Source organism: Uloborus diversus, chromosome 1, assembly GCF_026930045.1.
Source record: "Uloborus diversus isolate 005 chromosome 1, Udiv.v.3.1, whole genome shotgun sequence".
In the NCBI taxonomy this organism is placed as follows: domain Eukaryota; kingdom Metazoa; phylum Arthropoda; class Arachnida; order Araneae; family Uloboridae; genus Uloborus; species Uloborus diversus.
This window is the reverse complement of record NC_072731.1, coordinates 125,561,593-125,582,168: the sequence shown is the minus strand read 5'-3', so window position 1 is coordinate 125,582,168 and position 20,576 is coordinate 125,561,593. Positions and strand designations below refer to the sequence as shown.

Here is a 20,576-nt window from a genome sequence, read left to right as displayed (position 1 = left end):
CCCCCGTATTGTGTACGTTTTTGAATACAGTTGTGAAGTTTTTTTTTTTTTTTTCATCTTTTTAAATAGTTTTTATTCATGATATTCTACGTTTTGGACATTTTTCACATTGAATTCAGTACTGGAAATGATTAAAGCTTGTTATTACAGTATTTATCACATTTCAGAGATTTTAACATAGTTAAGAAGTGCTCATTGCTTTAATTCATCTGATCGTGCTCTAACTCAGCGTTTCTCAACCTATTTTGATCGACGGGCCGGTGAAAGCAAATGAAAAACATTGCGGACCAGTGAAATTTTATCCTTTTCTTAAAAAAATAATAATAATAACTCTGGGGTCTTTTACAAAGTAATATTGTAAATAAATAAAACAATAAATATCTACTCCCTTTACTTGATATCAAAGAGCTGTCACAAATATTTTTTAATTTAAAGACGAGTAATTATTTCAATTATCATAGTTAAGTTAATCATTTGTGAGAAATAATACGTTTACTGCAACATGACCCGTACCGAGAGTAAAGTGTAGAGGTACTTATGGATTATTTACATGAAGAGCCAAAAGTATTCTGGGATATTACAATTACGGAAAAACAAAATCGTTTCATAAACGTTCAAAATTTCAATCAAGAGTAACAATAAAATAAAATGCACATAAAGTTTTTTGACAGTTTAAAAACCTAAAGAAATTTCTAACGCTATCGAAATATTGACCGCTAACAGGACATAATTCAAACACTTGAATGAAAAAGCAAAAAAAAAAAAAAAATAAATAAAAAAAATAAATAAATAAATAAATAAAAATAAAAAAAAATAAAAAATGCTAGACTGAGAGAGATTTCTTTTTTATTTTTTTCGCTATTCTACGACACACAGGAATCATTTTTATTCAGGTTCTCACTTGTTGATTATTAATAATCTTATTGCTGGTTATTATTTTGATGATTAATTGTTGCTTATCGAGTACTCAAGAAAATAATGATAGATAATTTTAGTAGTGTTTTGAATGATGGAAATTTCACGATAGTAACGGTAAACTGAAACTTAACGACAGTAACGGTAACTGAAAAGCAGTAAAAGTACTTTTATCTATGTTTGAAAGCCCTAAAAGCTACAAAGTGATCAAAAGCTGTACTTATTATATTGGAAATTAATCCTAGAAAAGTTGAGTTTTAATCCAATAGTGTACTTCAGTCAATGTGAAAGACATAGATGCAACCTATCATTCGTCCACTACATTGAAGTGGTTGAATGTATGCCAGAGCGCTTGCGCCAGGAAGTCATTCTGCGATTGCCCTGCTGTTTTGGCAACCATGCTGTATTTCCTGACCAGTATGGCGCCCTTGGGCACCATGCTTTCACCTTAGGGGAATATATTCACTCGTCTTTAACCCCTGGTTATAACAGTGTATGGTCCCTGGACGTTGCAGCTTTGCAAAAATTGCAGGTAAGTGAGCTATTCGACATTTGCTCGCAATTCCGCCTTAGCTTCGGTTTTGCTTTAGGAGCCTTCGTGGAATGTCAGGAAGGAGCCAAGTAATTCCTATGAACGGATCTTCAGTTTTTTTTGGAAAGTTCCTGGTTTATGCCAGAAATATGACTAGCTTTTATTGGGAATGTTTCTGAATTCTTCAAAAGGATTGAAGATTAATTTCAGGAAGATTACTGACTTCTAGCAGGAAACATTCTTGTTTTTTCCCAGTTCAGAAAAGTTGTTTATTTATTTTATTTTTTTTAAATATTTATTACATTGAAAAGCCACGCTGCATTCCACTGGCACGGAGAAAGTTATTAGTTTTCTACTTTTTATCTTAAGAAATGAATTGGGAAATACTGTACTGTACACTAGTTACATTTTCGAATAATTTTGGAGTTACTTTGAAGAAGTTACTCTCGAATAATGATTCAAAGTTGATAAATTGTCTTATCTTACGTTGTTATATTCTTTACAACAGAATAAGTCATAGAAATTTCGTGATGCTATGAAATAAAAATATGAGGATTTTTTAAACAGAGAAGATTTGTTTTTCTGGTTCAGACTTCAGAGTTGTACCATTATCAAAATAATTTCATTTACATCGCATTTCTCGCAGCTTAAAGTTACTTTAAGTGACAGGAAGTCAGATTAATAATTTCGAAAACCGGTATGGTAGCTACGAAAAAGTTTAACAGTTAAAAAAACTTCAAAAATTTTAAAACCACAAAAGTTGCTCCAGAGATATTCTGTTCTTGTTAACGATCATGGATGACAGCAGACATAGATTTTTCATCAGGCTCAATTTCGCATTCAAATCAGCCCAATTTTTGAACTCATAAATGGGAATCTTTGAAAGATTTTTAAAATTTTTATTTGCACTTGAACGGTTGACCGTTTTTCTTCATTTCCCCCCAGGTTTTCAATCATATTTTTGTAAAAGATTTAAGCTCAACTTTTGAGTGAATGAACACGTTTTTTTTTATGCCCTGGGTGGGCAGTGTGAACAAATGGAGGCGCTACCCACTGCAAAAAAAAAAAAAAAAAATCTTAAAAATAAAATAAAATAATAATAAATAACTGTAAAATCTATGTCTAGATTATAAATTAATCCCACTCAAAGTGTTTTTTCATTATATCTTCAAAATTTAAATAACTTACGTCGGAAAGCTTTAAATATTTATGAAACATAATGCTTAAGATGACTGTCATCGTATTGATTTTTATTTTAGCTTGCCTGAATCCCTGAACGCATACTTTCAGTCTGGTGTTTTTTACGGTCTGGTTACAGCAGATGATGGCCCAAACCATGAAATGTTTTTGTACGGTGAAAGGGTGAGACATTTGGGTAAATATATGCTTCGATAAACCAGTTGGTTTGATAGTAATGTAACAATTTTTGAATGTAATTCTTATTTTTGTCAATCTTTTAAAAGGCAAAAGTGCACATATTGTTGGATCTAAATTCAAGCACATTTTTGGAAATACTCCTAAAGTAAGTGAAATGTTTTTATGTTTTCGCAAAGAAATTTTAATCATTTTTAAAAAATAATTATTTATTATATTTCTCATTCTTCATTATTCATTATTTATTATGTTACTTATAATATTTGTCTATATTTTATCAAACAATGCACGATAATTAGTTATTATTAGTTAATTACACTTAATTTTTTTAGGTACCTTATTAACAATACTGAATAATTATAAATTAAAATTCTTCCTCTTGTTAATTACTCAATAAACAACAAAATCATTAATTTATTTATTAATTATTAAAAGTTCTTAATATTTGGCCACTCTCACAAGCGAAATAAGATGCAATATGTGTATTTGAATTTCTCAAAGAAGTTTAATTTCAAATATTGCCGCCACCTTTTGAAAATTTCTGACCCAAGCATTTTTGATTTCCACTGGAAATAAAATCTAGTTATTTCAAAAGTACTTTTATCGCCGACGTGCTTGCCGTAAAATCTACTAATGAATAACCAACTGCATAGCTATATAGATTTGACTCCATATGTATGATTTTGCATTAATATAAATGCAGCATTGTTAATTCTTGAGTTAAGCAGTAGCTTCGAAAATCCATTCTACCAAATCAAAGCAAATACTGAACGTTCAGTAAGTGATACAAGTAAGGCGGAAATAAGAAATACTGAATACTGAGCTGAAATTGGAAATAATAAATAATACAAATAATCTCAAGTATAAATGCTTATTGCGTTAAAAAATTGAAAAATGAAATAATAATACATTTATGCAGTTGAACAAAGGATCTGTCGCGTCACTTATTATTATTTCCAGCTGATGTTTAACTAAGGTGATGTGTAAAGTCATCCATTCTGAATTAGATATCTACAGGTGTTTTGAACAGTTAATTTTATTTCATTATAATATGAGAGTTTCTGCAAAATTTGACCGATTAATATTTATTGTGGCTCAAAAAAATTTAAAAAAAAAAGGGCTAATCTGGAGGAAAGCCACTTTAGAAGCAACACTGATTATTTGTATTGCTTTTCAGAAAACATTTTAAATCGCTTTTATTCACATTGAAAAATAGTGAGCGCTGTATTTTTTATCTGTATTTTATGTACAATTCAGAAGATCAAAAACTTCCGATCTGTGTATATCACTATTATCACTTACTGCTATAGTATGGCTCTAATAAGCTGAGCTATGACCTTGACAATGTTTACTTCTTTTGGGGGGGGGGGGGTAATCGGGAAAGGTAGTGGGCACTGAGTTGAGTAGGATTACTTTAGTGACAAGTTGAGCTAAGACCTTGATATTGTTCACCTCTTTTTGGAGTAATCGGGAAGGGCAATGGGCGCTAAGTTGAGATTGATTACTTTTACAGTTGCTTTGCAAAAGTATTCTAACTCAAATCCGCGCTATTAACACGTCCTTTTGTCACTGAAAGCCCCAAAAAGAGATAAACATTGGTAAGGTCGTTGTTCAACTTATCACATGCACACCATGCCATCGAGTTTTGCTTGTGCTCATATTTCATATTAATGTCTTTCTCTTTAACTACTTAGAATGGACTCAGCTTCCACGCTGGATTATCATCTTTGCCGAACATGTTTGAAGAGTACGAAGAATAGATTTTTCATGAGTATTACTACAAAATAATTTCTTTGAAACAATTAAACTAACTTATGTTTAACACTTGTGTGAGCTTTCTTGCTTTGTTTTTGCAGCCTGTCTTTTGGTTTTGTAGTCACTTCAAATGGAAATTTAAAAGCTGTGAAGAAAGCGTACATTGATGTTATTGATACTGAAGTACCCACTAACATTAATGCTGGATTTCTTGCAGGTAAAGTAATGTTATTTCCTTTTGGAGGGCAGTTTTCATTTCTTTTATTACCTATTATACTGCAAAAGCACTTATTTTCGCGAGCTCGTTGTAATTGCGAAAATTTAAGCCCGCGAAATATTTTTTCTTGGGGGATTTTTCAACTTAGCGTTCTGAATTTTCAATTCGTGCAAGCGCCGATATCTTCACTTTCGCAAAAATGACGGGTCGCGAAAGTAAATACTTTTACAGCAATTAGTTTCTTCTCATTTTTTTTCTAATATATTTTCCAGTGTACAAAATGCACTTTTTTTTCTTTTGTCTTGACTTTCAAATGTAGTTCGCCTTATATAAGAAAGATAAAATTTGTTGGCAACTTTTCTAAAACATTCTTTTTAATTTTTTTTATCTTGCAAGTGGGTTGTAAAGTGAATGAAGATACTGTTAGCTTTTATTAAAAAATAAGTTTTTTTCCGTGAAAATTTTACTGAAAGTCGTCTCATATAGGGGTGCCCACCTAGGGGGGAGGGTCATGGCGCAGACTGCGACATCGAAATTTTTAGGGGGGGGTTGAGGGGTGTTTTTCTCAATTTTGGGGAATGTCTTGATTTTTTTTGAGGGGGGAGGTCTTAGGGATATTTAGGGGGGTGCGCCCTTACTCTTAGGAGGTGGGTACCCCTATTTCATACGTACCTAAAAATATAGTATTTTCAATGCAATGCATTTTTTTGTTCTAGTAATCAAAATAAATAAAGAGAAATATGGGATTTTTTTTTTTTTGTAGTTTGATAACTATTTATATTGGGAAGAATTTTCTAACGTATTTAAATTTTGAATAAATCAAAGTTGATAAGGCACATATTTACTATGAAAATTACATTCTAAGGTTTGCAAGTTACCCATTTTTACGCAGAACCTCTATAAAAAGAAAGGAGTCACATGAAATCATTCTCTTACTCTGTTAGGCATTATGTTTCAATAAACTTCAAAAACTAGTACATTTTTCTTAAATTAGGAAAAGTTTGAGTTCAAAATTGTTTTCATTTAATTTTTTGTTCTTTTTTTTTTCTATTGTGTGTTTTCATAATGTCAGTGGTTAGATACATTAGGAAAAAAAAGAGCAATTTTCGAATTTGAGTAAGTAAAAAAAAAAAAAAATCAAAGCAGGGATGGCTTTTTGCACAACAATTTACAAAGAAGACTTTTTTTTTCAGATATCAAAAATAAAATTCTTCTTTCCTCAATATTTGTTTTAATTTTAACCAGTTCCAAACTAAAATAATATTAATATAAATAATAATCACACTAAAACTTTAAAAATCGATTTCAAAAGTATTGCTCCCTTCCCTCTTTCTCAAAAGAAATTGTATTTTCACAATACAGTTTTTTTCTGATTATTAAGAAGTAAAGATTGAACATATTAATAATAATTTTTATCGACAATAAAATCATTTGCAGTTTTCTTAAGCTTTGAGTTTTCTTTATTTCGATCTATCAACCAATCTCCAACTTTTGTTAACGTTCAGTTTACGAGCTCACTTCATTTTTTTTTAATCAAAAACTATTTTCTTTTCATTAATAACTTTTTTTTTAAAATACGCCAATAAAAAAAAATCTTTAATGTACATGTTCTTCTCAAAAGCTTTTTGCAACAAATTTAGGTTCGAAACAAATGCTGCTTTTAATTCGCGATCTATATTTGGCTTAACTTTTCGCTTAATGTTAAACGTTTTGAACACTTCAAAATTGAATCGAAAATTGTTCAAATTAGGATATGAGAAATGGACATAAAGTGTCCTTATTTCCTCCAACTCTCTACATTTCAGCCGAAATCTTTCGAGTAAAAATACTTTGTTCGAATCCGACTATTCCTTCTAAAGTTATTAAAAAGAGAATGTCGGACCGACAGAGAGACCCACAGACAAACTAACTGAAAAACCGATTGACCGACATTTCTCCATCTCAACACCACGATTTCAAGTTTCTTATTTTCGCTATTTATTTATTCATTTACTTTTTATATTTTTATTTATTTATTTATTTATTTATTTTTTGACATCAAAACAAAAACATCGATATATTTACGATGTACAAGACTTCTTTCATACTTATTTACTTCTTAACAAACTTTAACGTTGAAGTTGGGTAAAAAGGAAAGGTATATCCCCCCTCCCATAAAAATAACAGTACTTGCCCAATTTATAAGAGTTTGTTTACAAAGAGGCGAACTAAGAATTCTCGAGGGTATCAAATTTTGGGGAAAGAAAAAATTTGCGATACGAAAGAAGTGCAAAGTCAATTTAAGCACAAGGTCTTTTCAGTTAAGCACAATTCATGTTTTTGCAGCAGGTACTATTTTTGGTTTGGAAAACCTTACAATTCTACAAAAACTTAGAAAAAAACTTTCCTTTTCAGGAGAAATATATGAGCTGGTGGGAAAAGTCATTAAAAGTCCTATCGTGCTAAAAAGCAGGCATGGTTGGATAGGATCCGTTGAAGTAAATTTTATCAGTTTTAAGATGGGTGATTACGAAGGGAATGGAGTCTTTGTGACAGGGTATGTATTGGTTAAATTTGGTTAAATTGAATATATTTATGTATATACAATGTACTGAACACACATGTTGTTTTCTTTTTTTCCAAGTGAATAGCTGTGTTCGTATTTATTAGTTTTTCTAACTGTATGTATATTTTTAATAAACACCATATAGCTTTGTCTTTCTTTCATTGATTTCAAAAAAAAAAAAAAAAAAAATGCTTTTGTTTAATTTCTAAGAAATATGTGCAAATAAAATCAATACATAATGTTGTAAAATGCTCCGATTTTTAGGCTTTTTTTTTGCGCCTAAAATTGTCAATTGATGTCTAGCGTACGTTTAGGATATCCAAACTTTTTTCTAGCATGATTAGCATGCAACATGTAGTTGTACATATTCATATTATCCTGAAAGCCTACAACTCTAAAGAATAATGCGCTGCCACAACATGATCTTTAAATGGCGTTTGCTCAAATGCGTTAATCTTGGGGTTCAACATGACAGCAATTTTCACTGTAAAATCAATAAGTTCCTTTTAAAAGCAAATAATCATTTGTTACGTGACACAGAAGGTAGTGTTCTCTCAATAGTCAAGGAAAGATGTTCATGAGACGTGATTCATCGTCCTAGAGTTTTACAAAATTATTTTAACTCGCTTTCCAGCATTTATAATGGATTCACTTGACGCGGTTGTTTCAAGCAAACTCAGCTTTACCACTTATTGTACAACTCATACTTATATCTATTCAGCAGTACCCGCGCAGCGATGCCCGTGCTAAAAATTTAATGGAAGTCCGTTAAATAAAGAAAATTAACGCCTCCTCCCCCTCTGATGTGAAATGATCATTTTTCTTTTAATAAAATGCGTATACACCTTTCCAAAAAAAGAAATTACAGTTTCTTTGGAATTTAAAACTTTCGTCAAATCATTAAATTAGGTTTACAGTTGCTTTAAAACCCTATTTTAGCGAGTGAAGCGGTTTTTACTGCAATTTAAAATATTTCGCCAAAATAAACAAAAAAAGACATCAAATAATATCGTTTCAAAATGTAAAAATAATTTCGCAACTCTATTGTTTATCGCCAAACTCGCCCAGCAACCACCCACGCTATCATAATCCATCCGTCTAACGAAAAAAAAAATACATTCAGTGGAACATTCAAAAATCATCGTCAGAAAAAAAGAAGAAAATGTCGTACATTTCACTCGAATAAAAACAGATCAAAAGTTTCTTTTCTTTCAAAACAAATCGCCAAAACAATGAATTACATTTACGGTTGCTTTTAAAACAATAATCCTAGACTGAACTGCTCAGCGCCTAACGCGCGAAGCGACCACACTACCAGAAACCAGCCCTTTTAGTCCAGTCAATGAGTGCTCAAAACAGGGGTGTAGCGTGCATGGAATATGCGATAATTTTTGACTTCAGAATATTGTTGGGGGGTAGTTAGTAAGTAAACATACTAAAAGTCCCCGACCCTGGAGGGTGAGCTAAAGGTGGGAGGGAGGGGGGAAGAAAAATTTTGGGTTTTTCGAGAAAACGTCGGAAACGGTGGAAAAAAAATGCGTTTAAAAATAAAAAGGTAAGCAAATAAATTTACTATGAAACTGTTTCTACACATATGTGTCAAATTTCCAATAATTTTCCGGGTACACGTTAGGAAAAATCGATGATTTTCGGAAAAATTCTCTCTTTTTGTCAAACATTTGCTCCTAGTTCCTCCCAGTGACAAAGTTGTAGAGCTTTAAATTTCCTTCAATTTGATATGCTATTTTGTTATATTTTATTCAACCAATCAATAGTTACAGTATTTCAAACATGCACTTTCATGACAAAAAATGGAACACTTGTCATTCAAATTTCAAACTGACTCAAAAGGAGCGCGCACTTTCTCTTTCTTCAATGAATTCGACAATCCTGATGGACAATAAAGAAGTATTTGTGGATTTTACTACACCACAAATGATGTTTTAAGGGTTGGGGGGGGGGGGGGGGTCGTAAAATTATGACTTTGTGACAAGGGGAGGGGGAAGAGTAAGAAGTGTGACATCAAGCATTTTTTTAATACGAATATGTTTATAAAAATTAGTTTGTGAAAAGCACTTTGTGACAAATGGGGAGGGGGTCAAAATGTTGAGAAAAAGTGTAACATCATTTATGAACAGCCTCTTGCCAAGAAATCAGACGAAGATTTGCAGAAGTACGTTTTATGCAAGTATGAATTAGCTCCATACCCATTGCATTATTTAACGAAAGTGAACTGCGGAAGTGTAAAAAGCCAGCATTTCCTCAGTAAGAAATTTGTTAGAAGGTAATTAATAAGTAAACATACTGAAAGTCCCCGACCTTAGGGGGGGGAGGGGTGTCAAGTGTGGGGAAGGGGGAGCCAAATTTTGTGGGTTTTTCGATTATATCTCAGAAACGGCAGGAAAATATATGTTCCGAATAAAAGTGAAGTTTAACTAAATTTATTTTGAAATTTTTTTTCTACGTATATGTCACATTTCCAGTGGTTGTTTAGATATGCTTTCTTATAAAAACAATATTTTTCGGGGGGAAAAAAACTTCTTTATTTTTGTCTCAGATTGTCTGTGCCAAGCAGGCGCTCAAGTGATCTTGTGCAGCAATCATGTGGCAAGGACCCTGACGGTTTTCTGTGTCTTGAAAATCCACCGGCTGAGCACTTGAACTGCAGATTCAAACCTGATACCAAAGAAATACGAAGCCTATGCTTAATCACAGCGACACCCAGCTGACAAGCAATCAAAAACTATGAAGTTCTAGCATGTACTCAGTTTCGTTACTCTTATTGAAATGAATATGTGACGCTATAACAGGATAATGAAAATTTTAATAATAGAAATAAGGTAAATGTAGCTGACCGGTAGCACCTTTTAGTATTTATAGTTTTTCTTACATTATTATTAATCATATTTTGAAAGTGTTTATATGGAATATGGACTGACAGTAATTAGAAAATGAAATCATCATCTTTAGGGTGACATCTTGGTTCTATTCTGAGGCGGAAGGGTCATGTCACCAGCAGCGGAAAAGTTGTTCTTAGAAACTGGTAATGTATTGATGTCATCGTCGTCCCCTTCGTCCTGGATAAATATTTTGATTCCGTTGTTGCAACTGCCCTAGCTATGCAAGCTTTCGACAAAGTAGTCTAACGATGATTTTCTACAAGTGACCTCCTGGTCACTTGCAGACAAGCAATCTGTCAAAATCATCTTCCAGATTCCGTCAGGAGCAACATCCGATTCCGAGAGTTTCAGCACAAGTTAGCCATTCCTCCTTTCCCAAACCCCCAATCCGGTATTTCACCATTAAGTTCCTAGCTACAGGTAAACTTGGTGGTACGGCAGAGTTAGAGATCAGTCTTGATGTTTGCAGCTACTTTGATAAATGATCTGTAACGGAACTCATTGAGGGAATTTTCTGTGGCTAGAGCACCATACCATGAGAGACAGATCTGATCCCAGCAGCCTCAATGGATTCAGGGGACGAAGAACTGTTGATATAAACCTTAGATACATGTTGTATGATTTTAAAATTCTGGCAGAATGCTGTGATCAGTTGAGGATTTGGCTATCAAAAGGACAACCAGGAGGACTTCCTCTCAAATGATAGCTACCGAAGAATTTTGCCATCTGATGATAGCCATCTTTGCAATATTAACGTCAGCATCACCTAAAGCTCGGAGCGTATTTGTCTCGTTTTTCAGCAGCTTCATCAGTAGCAGATTTGTCAGCTGACTGTTATTATGAAAGTTGGACAGAAACCTTCTTGTTTGACCGTCATTTCAATTTTCAAACTAACGTTGATGTCCATATGGTTTATACAGTCGTCTCTTTTTGCCTAACAGTTTTGCAGACTATCCTCAGTAACAACTAATTCAAATTAAATTAAACCAATGTCGTTATCAATTTAATTAAACAGTATGTATAAGTGCTGACTTTCTGCACGTCCTCAGTCCACCAATTCATACTGCATATACGCAATTTTGCAAATCTTCGTTCGATTCCTTGGTAAAGGGCTGTCCATAAATAATGTCACACTTTTTTTCAACATTTTTAACCCTCTACCCCCCTCCCCCATCCCTTTGTAACCCCTCCCCTTTTGTGTTCCCCTTCGTTTTAAAAGCTACTTTTCATAAACATATTCGTATTAAACGAGCTGATGTGTGCATCACATGACTTCCTTTTACTCCAATTTAATGTCATTTCCCCATTATTGGCAATTTTAATGTGATTCAATTGTTTACTCTCTAAATATCACCAACAGTAGACAAATTAAAACCAAATTTTTATAAAAAATCGCCAAATTTGTCGCCAAGAGAACGAGAAAACTTTGGCGACTGGCGATATATCGCCTAGGGTCCGACAAATTATAACACAACTTGAGTTTACATCGAAATTAACAATGATTTCCCCTCAAAAAGAGGCAAAAGACCCCCTTAGGAATATCTGAATGCAACCAAAAGGGAAGGTGCACAACTAGACCCCACTTGGAGTCTACGTACCAAATTTCAACTTTCTAGGACATACCGTTTTTAAGTTATGCGAGATACATACACGCATACGCACATACGCACATACATACGTACATAAGGAAGTCACGAGAAAATTCGTTGTAATTAATTCGGGGGTCGTCAAAATGGGTATTTCGGGTGTCTGTACGTTCCTAGGCATATATCCACGTGTGATCGGGTCGAAAAAAAACTCAACGTTCATTCGGAGGCGAGAAAAATGGAAATTAAGGCCGATTTTTGAGTGAAAATTTTTCGCGAATACAATACTTCCTTTTTTACTTCCTTTTCCAAACGAGCTGATGTGTGCATCACATGACTTCCTTTTACACCAATTTAATGTTATTTCTCTATTATTGCAATTTTAATGTGATTCTCTCTCTAACTCTCTAAATATCACCAACAATGGCTACATTAAAACCAGATTTAAAAAAAAATAGCCAAATTTGTCGCCAAGTTGGCGAAAAAAATTTGGCAACAAAACGGCTACCAAAAGACTGGCGATATATCGCCAAGTGTCCGCCAAATTGTAACACCACTTGAGTTTGCATCGAAATTAACAATGAATTCCCCCTAAAAAGGGGCAAAAGTCCCCGTTAGAAACACCCGAATGCAACCAAAAAAGGAGGTGCACAACTAAACCTCACTAGGAGTCTACGTACCAAATTTCAACTTTCTAGGACATTACGTTCTTGAGTTATGCGACATACATACGCACATACGTACATACAGACGTCACGAGAAAACTCGTTGTAATTAACTCGGGAAACTTCAAAATGGATATTTCGAGCGTCTATACGTTCTTAGGTACATATGTACGTGTGGTCGGGTCGAAAAAAAAAAAACTCAGCATTCATTTGGGGGTGAGCAAAATGGAAATTAAGGCCGATTTTTGAGTGAACATTTTTTCGCGAATACAATACTTCCTTTTTTGTAAAAGGAAGTAAAAAAGAGTCACCACTGAGCTGAATATATGTTTTTTTAATCTCATTCTTATAAAATAACAAATCAGGAATGGCTAGGTATATTTGGCAGGAGAACAATTAATTTATAAGAAGCACAAAAAAAAAAAAAAAAAAAAATCGTCGCCAAGTTGGCGAAAAAACTTGGCGACCAAAAGCTTGGCGATACGTCACCAAGTGTTTACCAAATTATAACACCACTTAAGTTTGCATTGATATTAACAATGATTTCCCCCCAAAAAAGGTGCAAAAGACCCCCTTAGGAACATCCGAAAGCAACCAAAAGGGGAGGTGCACAACTAGACCCCACTACGAGTCTATGTACCAAATTTCAACTTTCTAGGACATACCATTTTTGAGTTATGCGAGATACATACGCACATACGCACATACGCACATACGCACATACACACATACGCACATACATACAGACGTCACGAGAAAAGTCGTTGTAATTACCTCGGTGATGGTCAAAATGGATATTTCGCGTGTCTATACATTCTTAGGCACTTTTCCGCATGTGGTCGAATCGAAAAAAAAAACTCAACATTCATTTGGGGGTGAGCAAAATGGAAATTAAGGGCGATTTTTGAGTGAAAATTTTTTCGCGAATACAATACTTCCCTTTTTTGTAAAAGGAAGTAAAAATGCTTGATGTCACACTTCTTAGGCTTTCCTTCCCCTTTGTCACAAAGTCGCAATTTCACGACCCCCCGCCACGCACCTTAAATATCATTTGTGTTGTAGTAATCCACAAATACTTCTTCATTGTTCATCAGGATTGTCGAATTCATTGAAGAAGGAGGAAGTGCGCGATCCTTTCGAGTTGGTTTGAAATTTGTGAATGGCAAGTGTTCCATTTTTTGCCATGAAAATGCGTGTTTGAAATTCTGTAACTTTTGATTGGTTGAATAAAATATAGCAAAATAGCATATCAAATTAAAGGAAATTTAAAGCTCTACTACTTTGTCATTGACAATTTTTATGAATACTTATCCTGGGAGGCACTAGGAGCAAATGTTTGACAAAAAGAGAGAATTTTTCCGAAAATCATCGATTTTTCATAACATATACCCAGAAAATTATTGGAAATTCGACAAATATGTGTAGAAACAGTTTCATAGTAACTTTATTTAGCTTGAATTTTTATTTTAAACTCATTTTTTCCACCGTTTGCGACATTTTCTCAAAAAAACCCAAAATTTTCTTCCCCCCTCCCTCCCATCTTTAGCTCACCCCTCAGGGTCGGGGACTTTTAATATGTTTACTTACTAACTACCCCTAACAATATTCTGAAGTCAAAAATTATCGCATATTCCATGCACGCTACAATGTGTTCATTGACTGGACTATTTTGCGAGTGAAGCGGATGTTTTTTCTTTGGTAATAATTAATGTTTCGCCAAACAAAAAGAAAAAAGTATAAAATCACATTAACAGTAGCTTTCAAATCTTTATGTATTGAGAGCTGCATTGCCCGGCCTTGCCTGGTCTACCTTGAGAGTAAAATTTGTGTCAAGTGACATATATTCAACAATCAGGCTTAAAAAAAAAAAAAAAAAAAACTATGCAAAATAACCTTTCCAAACAATGACGACAAATATTCGCAACTCCAACACATTATAGGGGGCACTGCAGCCACCGTCTAATGGCGGATGAAAAAGGTGAAACAAACGCACGCCGTAGCGTAGAAAATGCTAATAAGCCTAGTAATTTTTGTTTGTATGCATGACTTTTTGTTTTATTCTTTTTAAATCAATTTTCAAAATCTTATGGATATTCTGGCCCATGTAAAAAGAAATGAGAATTCAAGAAGCATTACTAAACATTAGAAATTAATACAAATTTCTTAGTTCGTAGTTGTAAGCAGCCATTTCCACGATGTTGAATTCGAAACTTATCAATTCTTGATTAAGCTACATTTTTATTGTAGCCATATGAACACTATAAATATTTCATGTAAATAGACCTTTGTTTATCAGTGTTATCAAAAGAGGAAGATGCAAGTTCTTTGTTTTGTTTGGCTAGCGCTAATTGTTTTACATTCGGTTTCGTATGTTTCTAATTTCTGAATTATGATTTAATTCTGTCATGCATCATCAATAAAATTCTCACGGATACATGACGTAGTTTTCTTTTTAATTGATCTTCCATTATTTCTTTAAACTTATCGGATTCTGTTATCTTTCTACCATTTTAATCTACACATGATAAAAAAATAAAAATGGTTTACAACTGACATGCAAAATCTCGCCAAGTGTTCTTCGCTCGCACAATACTAAAACTATAACCCTAAACTATAATCGCACTATTTTGGCGATGAAAATTCTCAGCGTTAAACATTTTTCATTTCGTTCTACGATAATGTATATTCAAGGAATTTAATTTCGATCCTTCTTTATAGCTTAAGATTTAAAAAAAAACATATTCTTCAAATTCACACAAAGCAATAAAACAAATTACCGGGTACAAAGTTATCCTCTTCCAAAAAAAAAAAAAAAAAAAAAGCTTCGAATAGACTTGCAAATGCGAAGTTTATTAATCCAGAGTTTTCTTGTGTTTAGGATTTCACGCCATTTACGACAGTCAACTCCCTTTTTAGAGGGAAATAATAAAGACTAACATTATTTTGAGGAGCTCGAGAATACCATTAAGAGACAAAACACTTTCTATTGCTGAAAGCAATCCAAGACACATCGAATACGTTAATAAATACTCATAACAAACTGCCTATGTTTACGTCAACAGACACACGTGGAACGCAATGTTTTAGTTTTTTCGGCAGTTATGTAAATCACCGCAAGGTAGCGTATTCGAGCGCTGGAGTTGCGAATTAAAATATTTTTAAGAAATTAAAATGTGGAAGATGGATTTAAAAAGCGTAACCATGGAAACACAGAATAAAATAAGTTTAAGGAATTAAAATAAGAAAGAACAACAAGTTAACAATTTGAATGGATATGAGATTTTTTGAAACTGATTTAAAAACGCTTGTAACTTTTTTTCCTTTCAAGATAGAAGCTAAGTTTTTCGACCAAAGGTCGAGAGAGATCTGGAGTAAAAACTGTCGCTTTTTCCAATGGTTTTAAAAGGAAAACTGGGACAATTCCTTCACTTTTTATTGATAGATTTAATGAAGAAAGTAGTGCATAACTTTCAGCTAAGCCTATAAAAGTTCGAGCAAAAAACACAAATTACTCCCGCCGATGCAAGAGAAAATATGGGCGGGAGCAGCCTGAGTCAAATTGCATTTTGGGCACAAGGGGAAAACCTTAATACCAGCCACATGTCGCTGTGCTCGAGTGTGTCCACTTCTCAGTCGGGCTAGGACGGTTTGATGTTCTCTACTACTTGCCCGAAGTAAAGCAGCTACCTGAATCAGCTGTATTCCGAACCTTCTGCTGTTTTGGAGGGACTTCGTTTCCACGGCTTCATGGACTTGGTATGATGTTTCTGTCTGCCAAGTGGGACAAGCAACAACAACATAAAACACAAACTCTAAATTTGTATATCCGGGGGAACTCGAAAACTACCGGACCTATTTCGTTGAAATTTTAAGTTTGTCTAGGTTAGAGCTGAGAAAGTTTATAAACCGTTTCAAAAAAAAATTCGTTGAATACTTCTTTTTACTTCTTTTTACATAGTAAAGGAAGTATTGTATTCGCAAAAAAAATGTCCCTCAAATTTCGGCCTAATTTTTCATTTTACTCATCCGCGAATGAATGTTGAGTGGTTTTTTTCAACCTTACCTGCATATATGTCTAAGAACATATGGACGCCCGAAATACCCATTTTGACCATCCTCGAGTGAATTACCACGAGTTTTCCCGTGACGTCTGTATGTACGCATGAATGTATGTACTTATGTATGTATGTATGTATGTATGTATGTACATGTCTCGCATAACTCCAAAACGGTATGTCGTAGGAAGTTGAAATCTGGTATGTAGACTCCTAGTGGGGTCTAGTTGTGCACTTCCCATCCTTGAATTCAGATGAGGAATTCAAGGCTTTTACTACATTTTGGGAAAAAATGGAAACTCAAGTGACGTTATAATGTATGGTGAACACTTGTCAATATGTCGTCCAGCTTTTGGTCGCCAAGTTTTGTCACCAATTTGGCGATTTGTCACCAAGTTAGTGACAAATTTGGCGAAAAAAATATTCCCCGAATTTGGTTTTAATTTGGCCTTATTGGCAATATTAAGAGAGTTATCAATTGAATCACGTAAAAATTGTCGATATTGGGAAAATTATGAGAGAACAGAGAGAAATTTTCATTGTGTTTCACTGTATCGAATAAAATTACTTCTGCTCTGATTTGTTTTCAGTTATTTTATAAATAAATTGCTAAAAAAGTCCTTTACCTAAGAATGTTGAGGTTCAAGGTAGTAGCTCTGGTAACCCATGAGTTAATCAGGCCTTGCATATTATAATTAAGATTATGCATAACTTCGTTGATCGTAGTCACTATAATGTACTGTGTACTTACCACTTACTTCGAACTTCTCTAATATGTTTATTTTATATTTTTAGGGATGTCACAAAAGTTCCTGTAAGAGATTTTGGAAGTCAAGCTATCAGCTGTCCGGAAAGTATGTTCAATTAAGCGCAGAAGACATTCGTTAGCATTATTTTATTTTTATGTTAAAATTAATTTAGTATAAAACCAAGCACATACTTTCCTTGATGATGCATTCCTTGAAATAATTCAATACATTTAATTATAATATTATTCAGTAATGTTTTTTTATTGACATTGGGAAAAATAATTTTTTTTTTTGTAGGCATAGGTTTCTAATTTAGTAAATATGATGTTCACTTTCCATTTGTTTTCACTTCTAAGGCATTAATTCAAACTAGTTGACAATTCGTGCTCGACAGCTGCATAATTCAATAATCCGATTTCTTTAACAGTATTTTTAATTCGAAAAACAGCCAAAACGCGAATTGTTTGTCTATTCTTTGTCGATAGTGCTGAAAAAAAACCTTTAAAACGACACCAAAATTTTGTAGTTTTTGAATGTTAAAAAAAGAAAAAAAAAACATATACTTAAGAAATACTATTTATGATACTACGAAAAGAGAAACGTTTATTTTCTGACTTTAATGCAGCAAAACAATTGGGATTCGAAATACTTCAACGAGTTCTGATTACATATTCTTGGAAATTTGGATCATTGTTAATATGTTTAGCTTTAATTTGGAGTACATTTTTAGCTTTAATTTTGAAAAGAATAACGAAGTTCAATTTAATGTTAACGGAAACTCTTGCTAGTTGAGGTTTATTCTTTTCATTCAAATTCTTACTAGTTCATGATGTCTAGAGCTATTTTTTTTAACTATAATTCTACCCGTAAATTTTCATAAAATCACAAGCCCCTTTTTTTCTTTCGTTGAGGTTTTTCTCAAGAGTTCCAAATAATTCAGTTCTATAGAATATTTATTGTTTTTAATCTTCTTTCTTTTGTCTCGTTTGGTTTGGAACATGAATAGTATGAAACATTCTCAAAAGAATGAAATCACCTACCATTTCAGTAACAGTTTATGACTTGTAATTACTTGTAATTGTACATATCATTCCTGCACTTGCAAAAAATCGGACGTATGTTTTATCTCAGTGTTATAGTAGTGTATCTCAAACTTCAGGCGCAAATGTAATTTTATACTTCATGTTGTAAATATCATTAAGGTAAATAAACTTCGAGTTTACTGTAGAGTACTCGAGTACTATAAAGTAGGGAGGCTACATGAATGTATTAAAGTCGATGCTTTTCTTATATCGATGTTTCTCCAATGACAATATTTTATAACTAAACAAAATGTATAAAAAAATAAAGAGGTGAGGATAATGAGGGAAAATTTCTCCAATTAAAAAAAAAAGAACAATAACTTAGAATTATACTTAATCAGTCCTAGTAACACAAATTTTTGATTTATATGTTTGAATGTAACCTGTTTTCAAGCTTTTGGTAACACTTTCTACAAAATGATTGTAGTTTTAGAAAGCTTTTCAACAATTCATAGAATACTAAGAATTAAAAATGGGGCAAAATGTTTACTTGAATTCATTTCCACATTGATAAAAATTCCGTCCCAGAAGGTTAAGGAAATTAAAATTTAAAGCAGAAATATTTATAGATCCTCTAAAAAAGTATCTGAAAAAGTATTTATTTCTGTCAGTTCGAGCTTTTGAACTCACCGTTGGGTCTCAATCCTCATGAGAGCTCACGGGAGTTTAATTCCAACGCTTCTCTTCCATTTTACATGAATTTTCACATATAAGACGGCACCAGGCATTAAAACTCGTTCTGAAGGTTATATGATTTCCCTCACTTCTCTGAGCCCTGACTCCACAGTTATTATCTTAAGGGGGTCCAGGGCACAAAAATCGTCAAATTTCGCATTTTTGAAAAAAAAAAAATACTATTTAAAAAACTTTTCCGTTTTTTTTTTCTGCTTAAAAGGACGCTTTCTTTAATCTCGTTTCTATCTTAAATTAGAACTAGTGATTGCAATACTGGTATACCGGAATACCGAATACCGGTATCTGGAGCTATTTTGATAATTTCGTAATACCGGTATTTGCTGGGTAGAGTATCAGTATTTTCGGTACTAGCTAAAAATAATTAACAGTTTGTAATTGAAGAGTTTTCAATTTAAATAATTGGATATCTACTGTTATTTTAAACATAAATTTCTTTTTCAATGAGGCGCAAAAACCCAATTTGACCAAAATCAATCTATTGAAGTAAAAATTTGGCTTCAAAAGCACGAATTTATTGAGCATCAATGAATAAGTAGCAGCAATATTGCATAATGATATTTTTATCACTAGATGGTGTGATGAACCGTACTTACGTGAGTTTATGTGAACTACGTTTTTTAAATCTATACTTTTTAGACTTGCCTTCTTATACAAATTAATTTTAAATGTATAAAAGTATTGGAATTTAAGTGTTGCGCCATGAGAAGTTTATTCCAACAATCAATTGTAACTATTCTTCATAATATTTAAAAATATGTATATTTATCTTGACTGTACTGAATTTAGAGAAAAACTTGTTCTTGTATAACAATCAGTAATTGGTTTTCATCGATATTAGCGTGCTGTTCTGTCTCGCTACTCAGTTTTACACTAAGCGAGATAATATTTATAATGACTTAATTATTTGCAAAGAAAAAAGACATAATCAGTTGGAACATATTTTCAGATATTTACATAATTGTAAAGAATTTCGAAAAGAAAACAAGAAAACGAAAAAAAAAAAAAAAAAAAAAACAAGATCAAATTCCTTGCAAATTGCAAACCAGAAGTTAATAAAAAGCAAACTTAAAACTATTCTGACCAAGAGGAAATTGCCGAAAATGATATTAATACTGAAAAAAAAAAAACTGTCGTTTGACAAACAGTTACAATAAGCTACGTATAATAACGATAAAAAAAAAAAAAAAAAAAAAACTACTTACAATACAAAAGAAACACCCACATTCACAAAAGTGATTATTTTTTCTCAAAGCAACACGTTATAGACCGAACTATTTGAAGATCGAAGACTTTCAAGCAACTACAGGAGGTGTGACGCGCATTTTTAAGAGTAGCACCGGCCTGCATAAATTCAGAGGAAAATATTCAACTTCAGGAAATTTGTTCATTACAATGAGTTACAGACTTAGTGAAAATTAGCATGTTTTTTTTGTTGCTATTATTGATTTTTTGTTATGATATTTGCTCCCATATTTTACACTAGTAGCACCCACACGGCAATGCCC

At 33.0% G+C, this 20,576-nt stretch overlaps 1 protein-coding gene across 1 annotated transcript in view; it reads left to right on the top strand.

The window, feature by feature from the left end:
* LOC129234812 (uncharacterized) overlaps positions 1-20,576 on the top strand; it is an 80,331-nt gene that overhangs the window by 11,646 nt on the left and 48,109 nt on the right. The window contains exon 3 of the mRNA XM_054868746.1: positions 17,340-17,398. Within this exon, the coding sequence (XP_054724721.1) occupies positions 17,340-17,398 (59 nt within the window). The remainder of the gene's footprint in view (positions 1-17,339; positions 17,399-20,576) is intronic.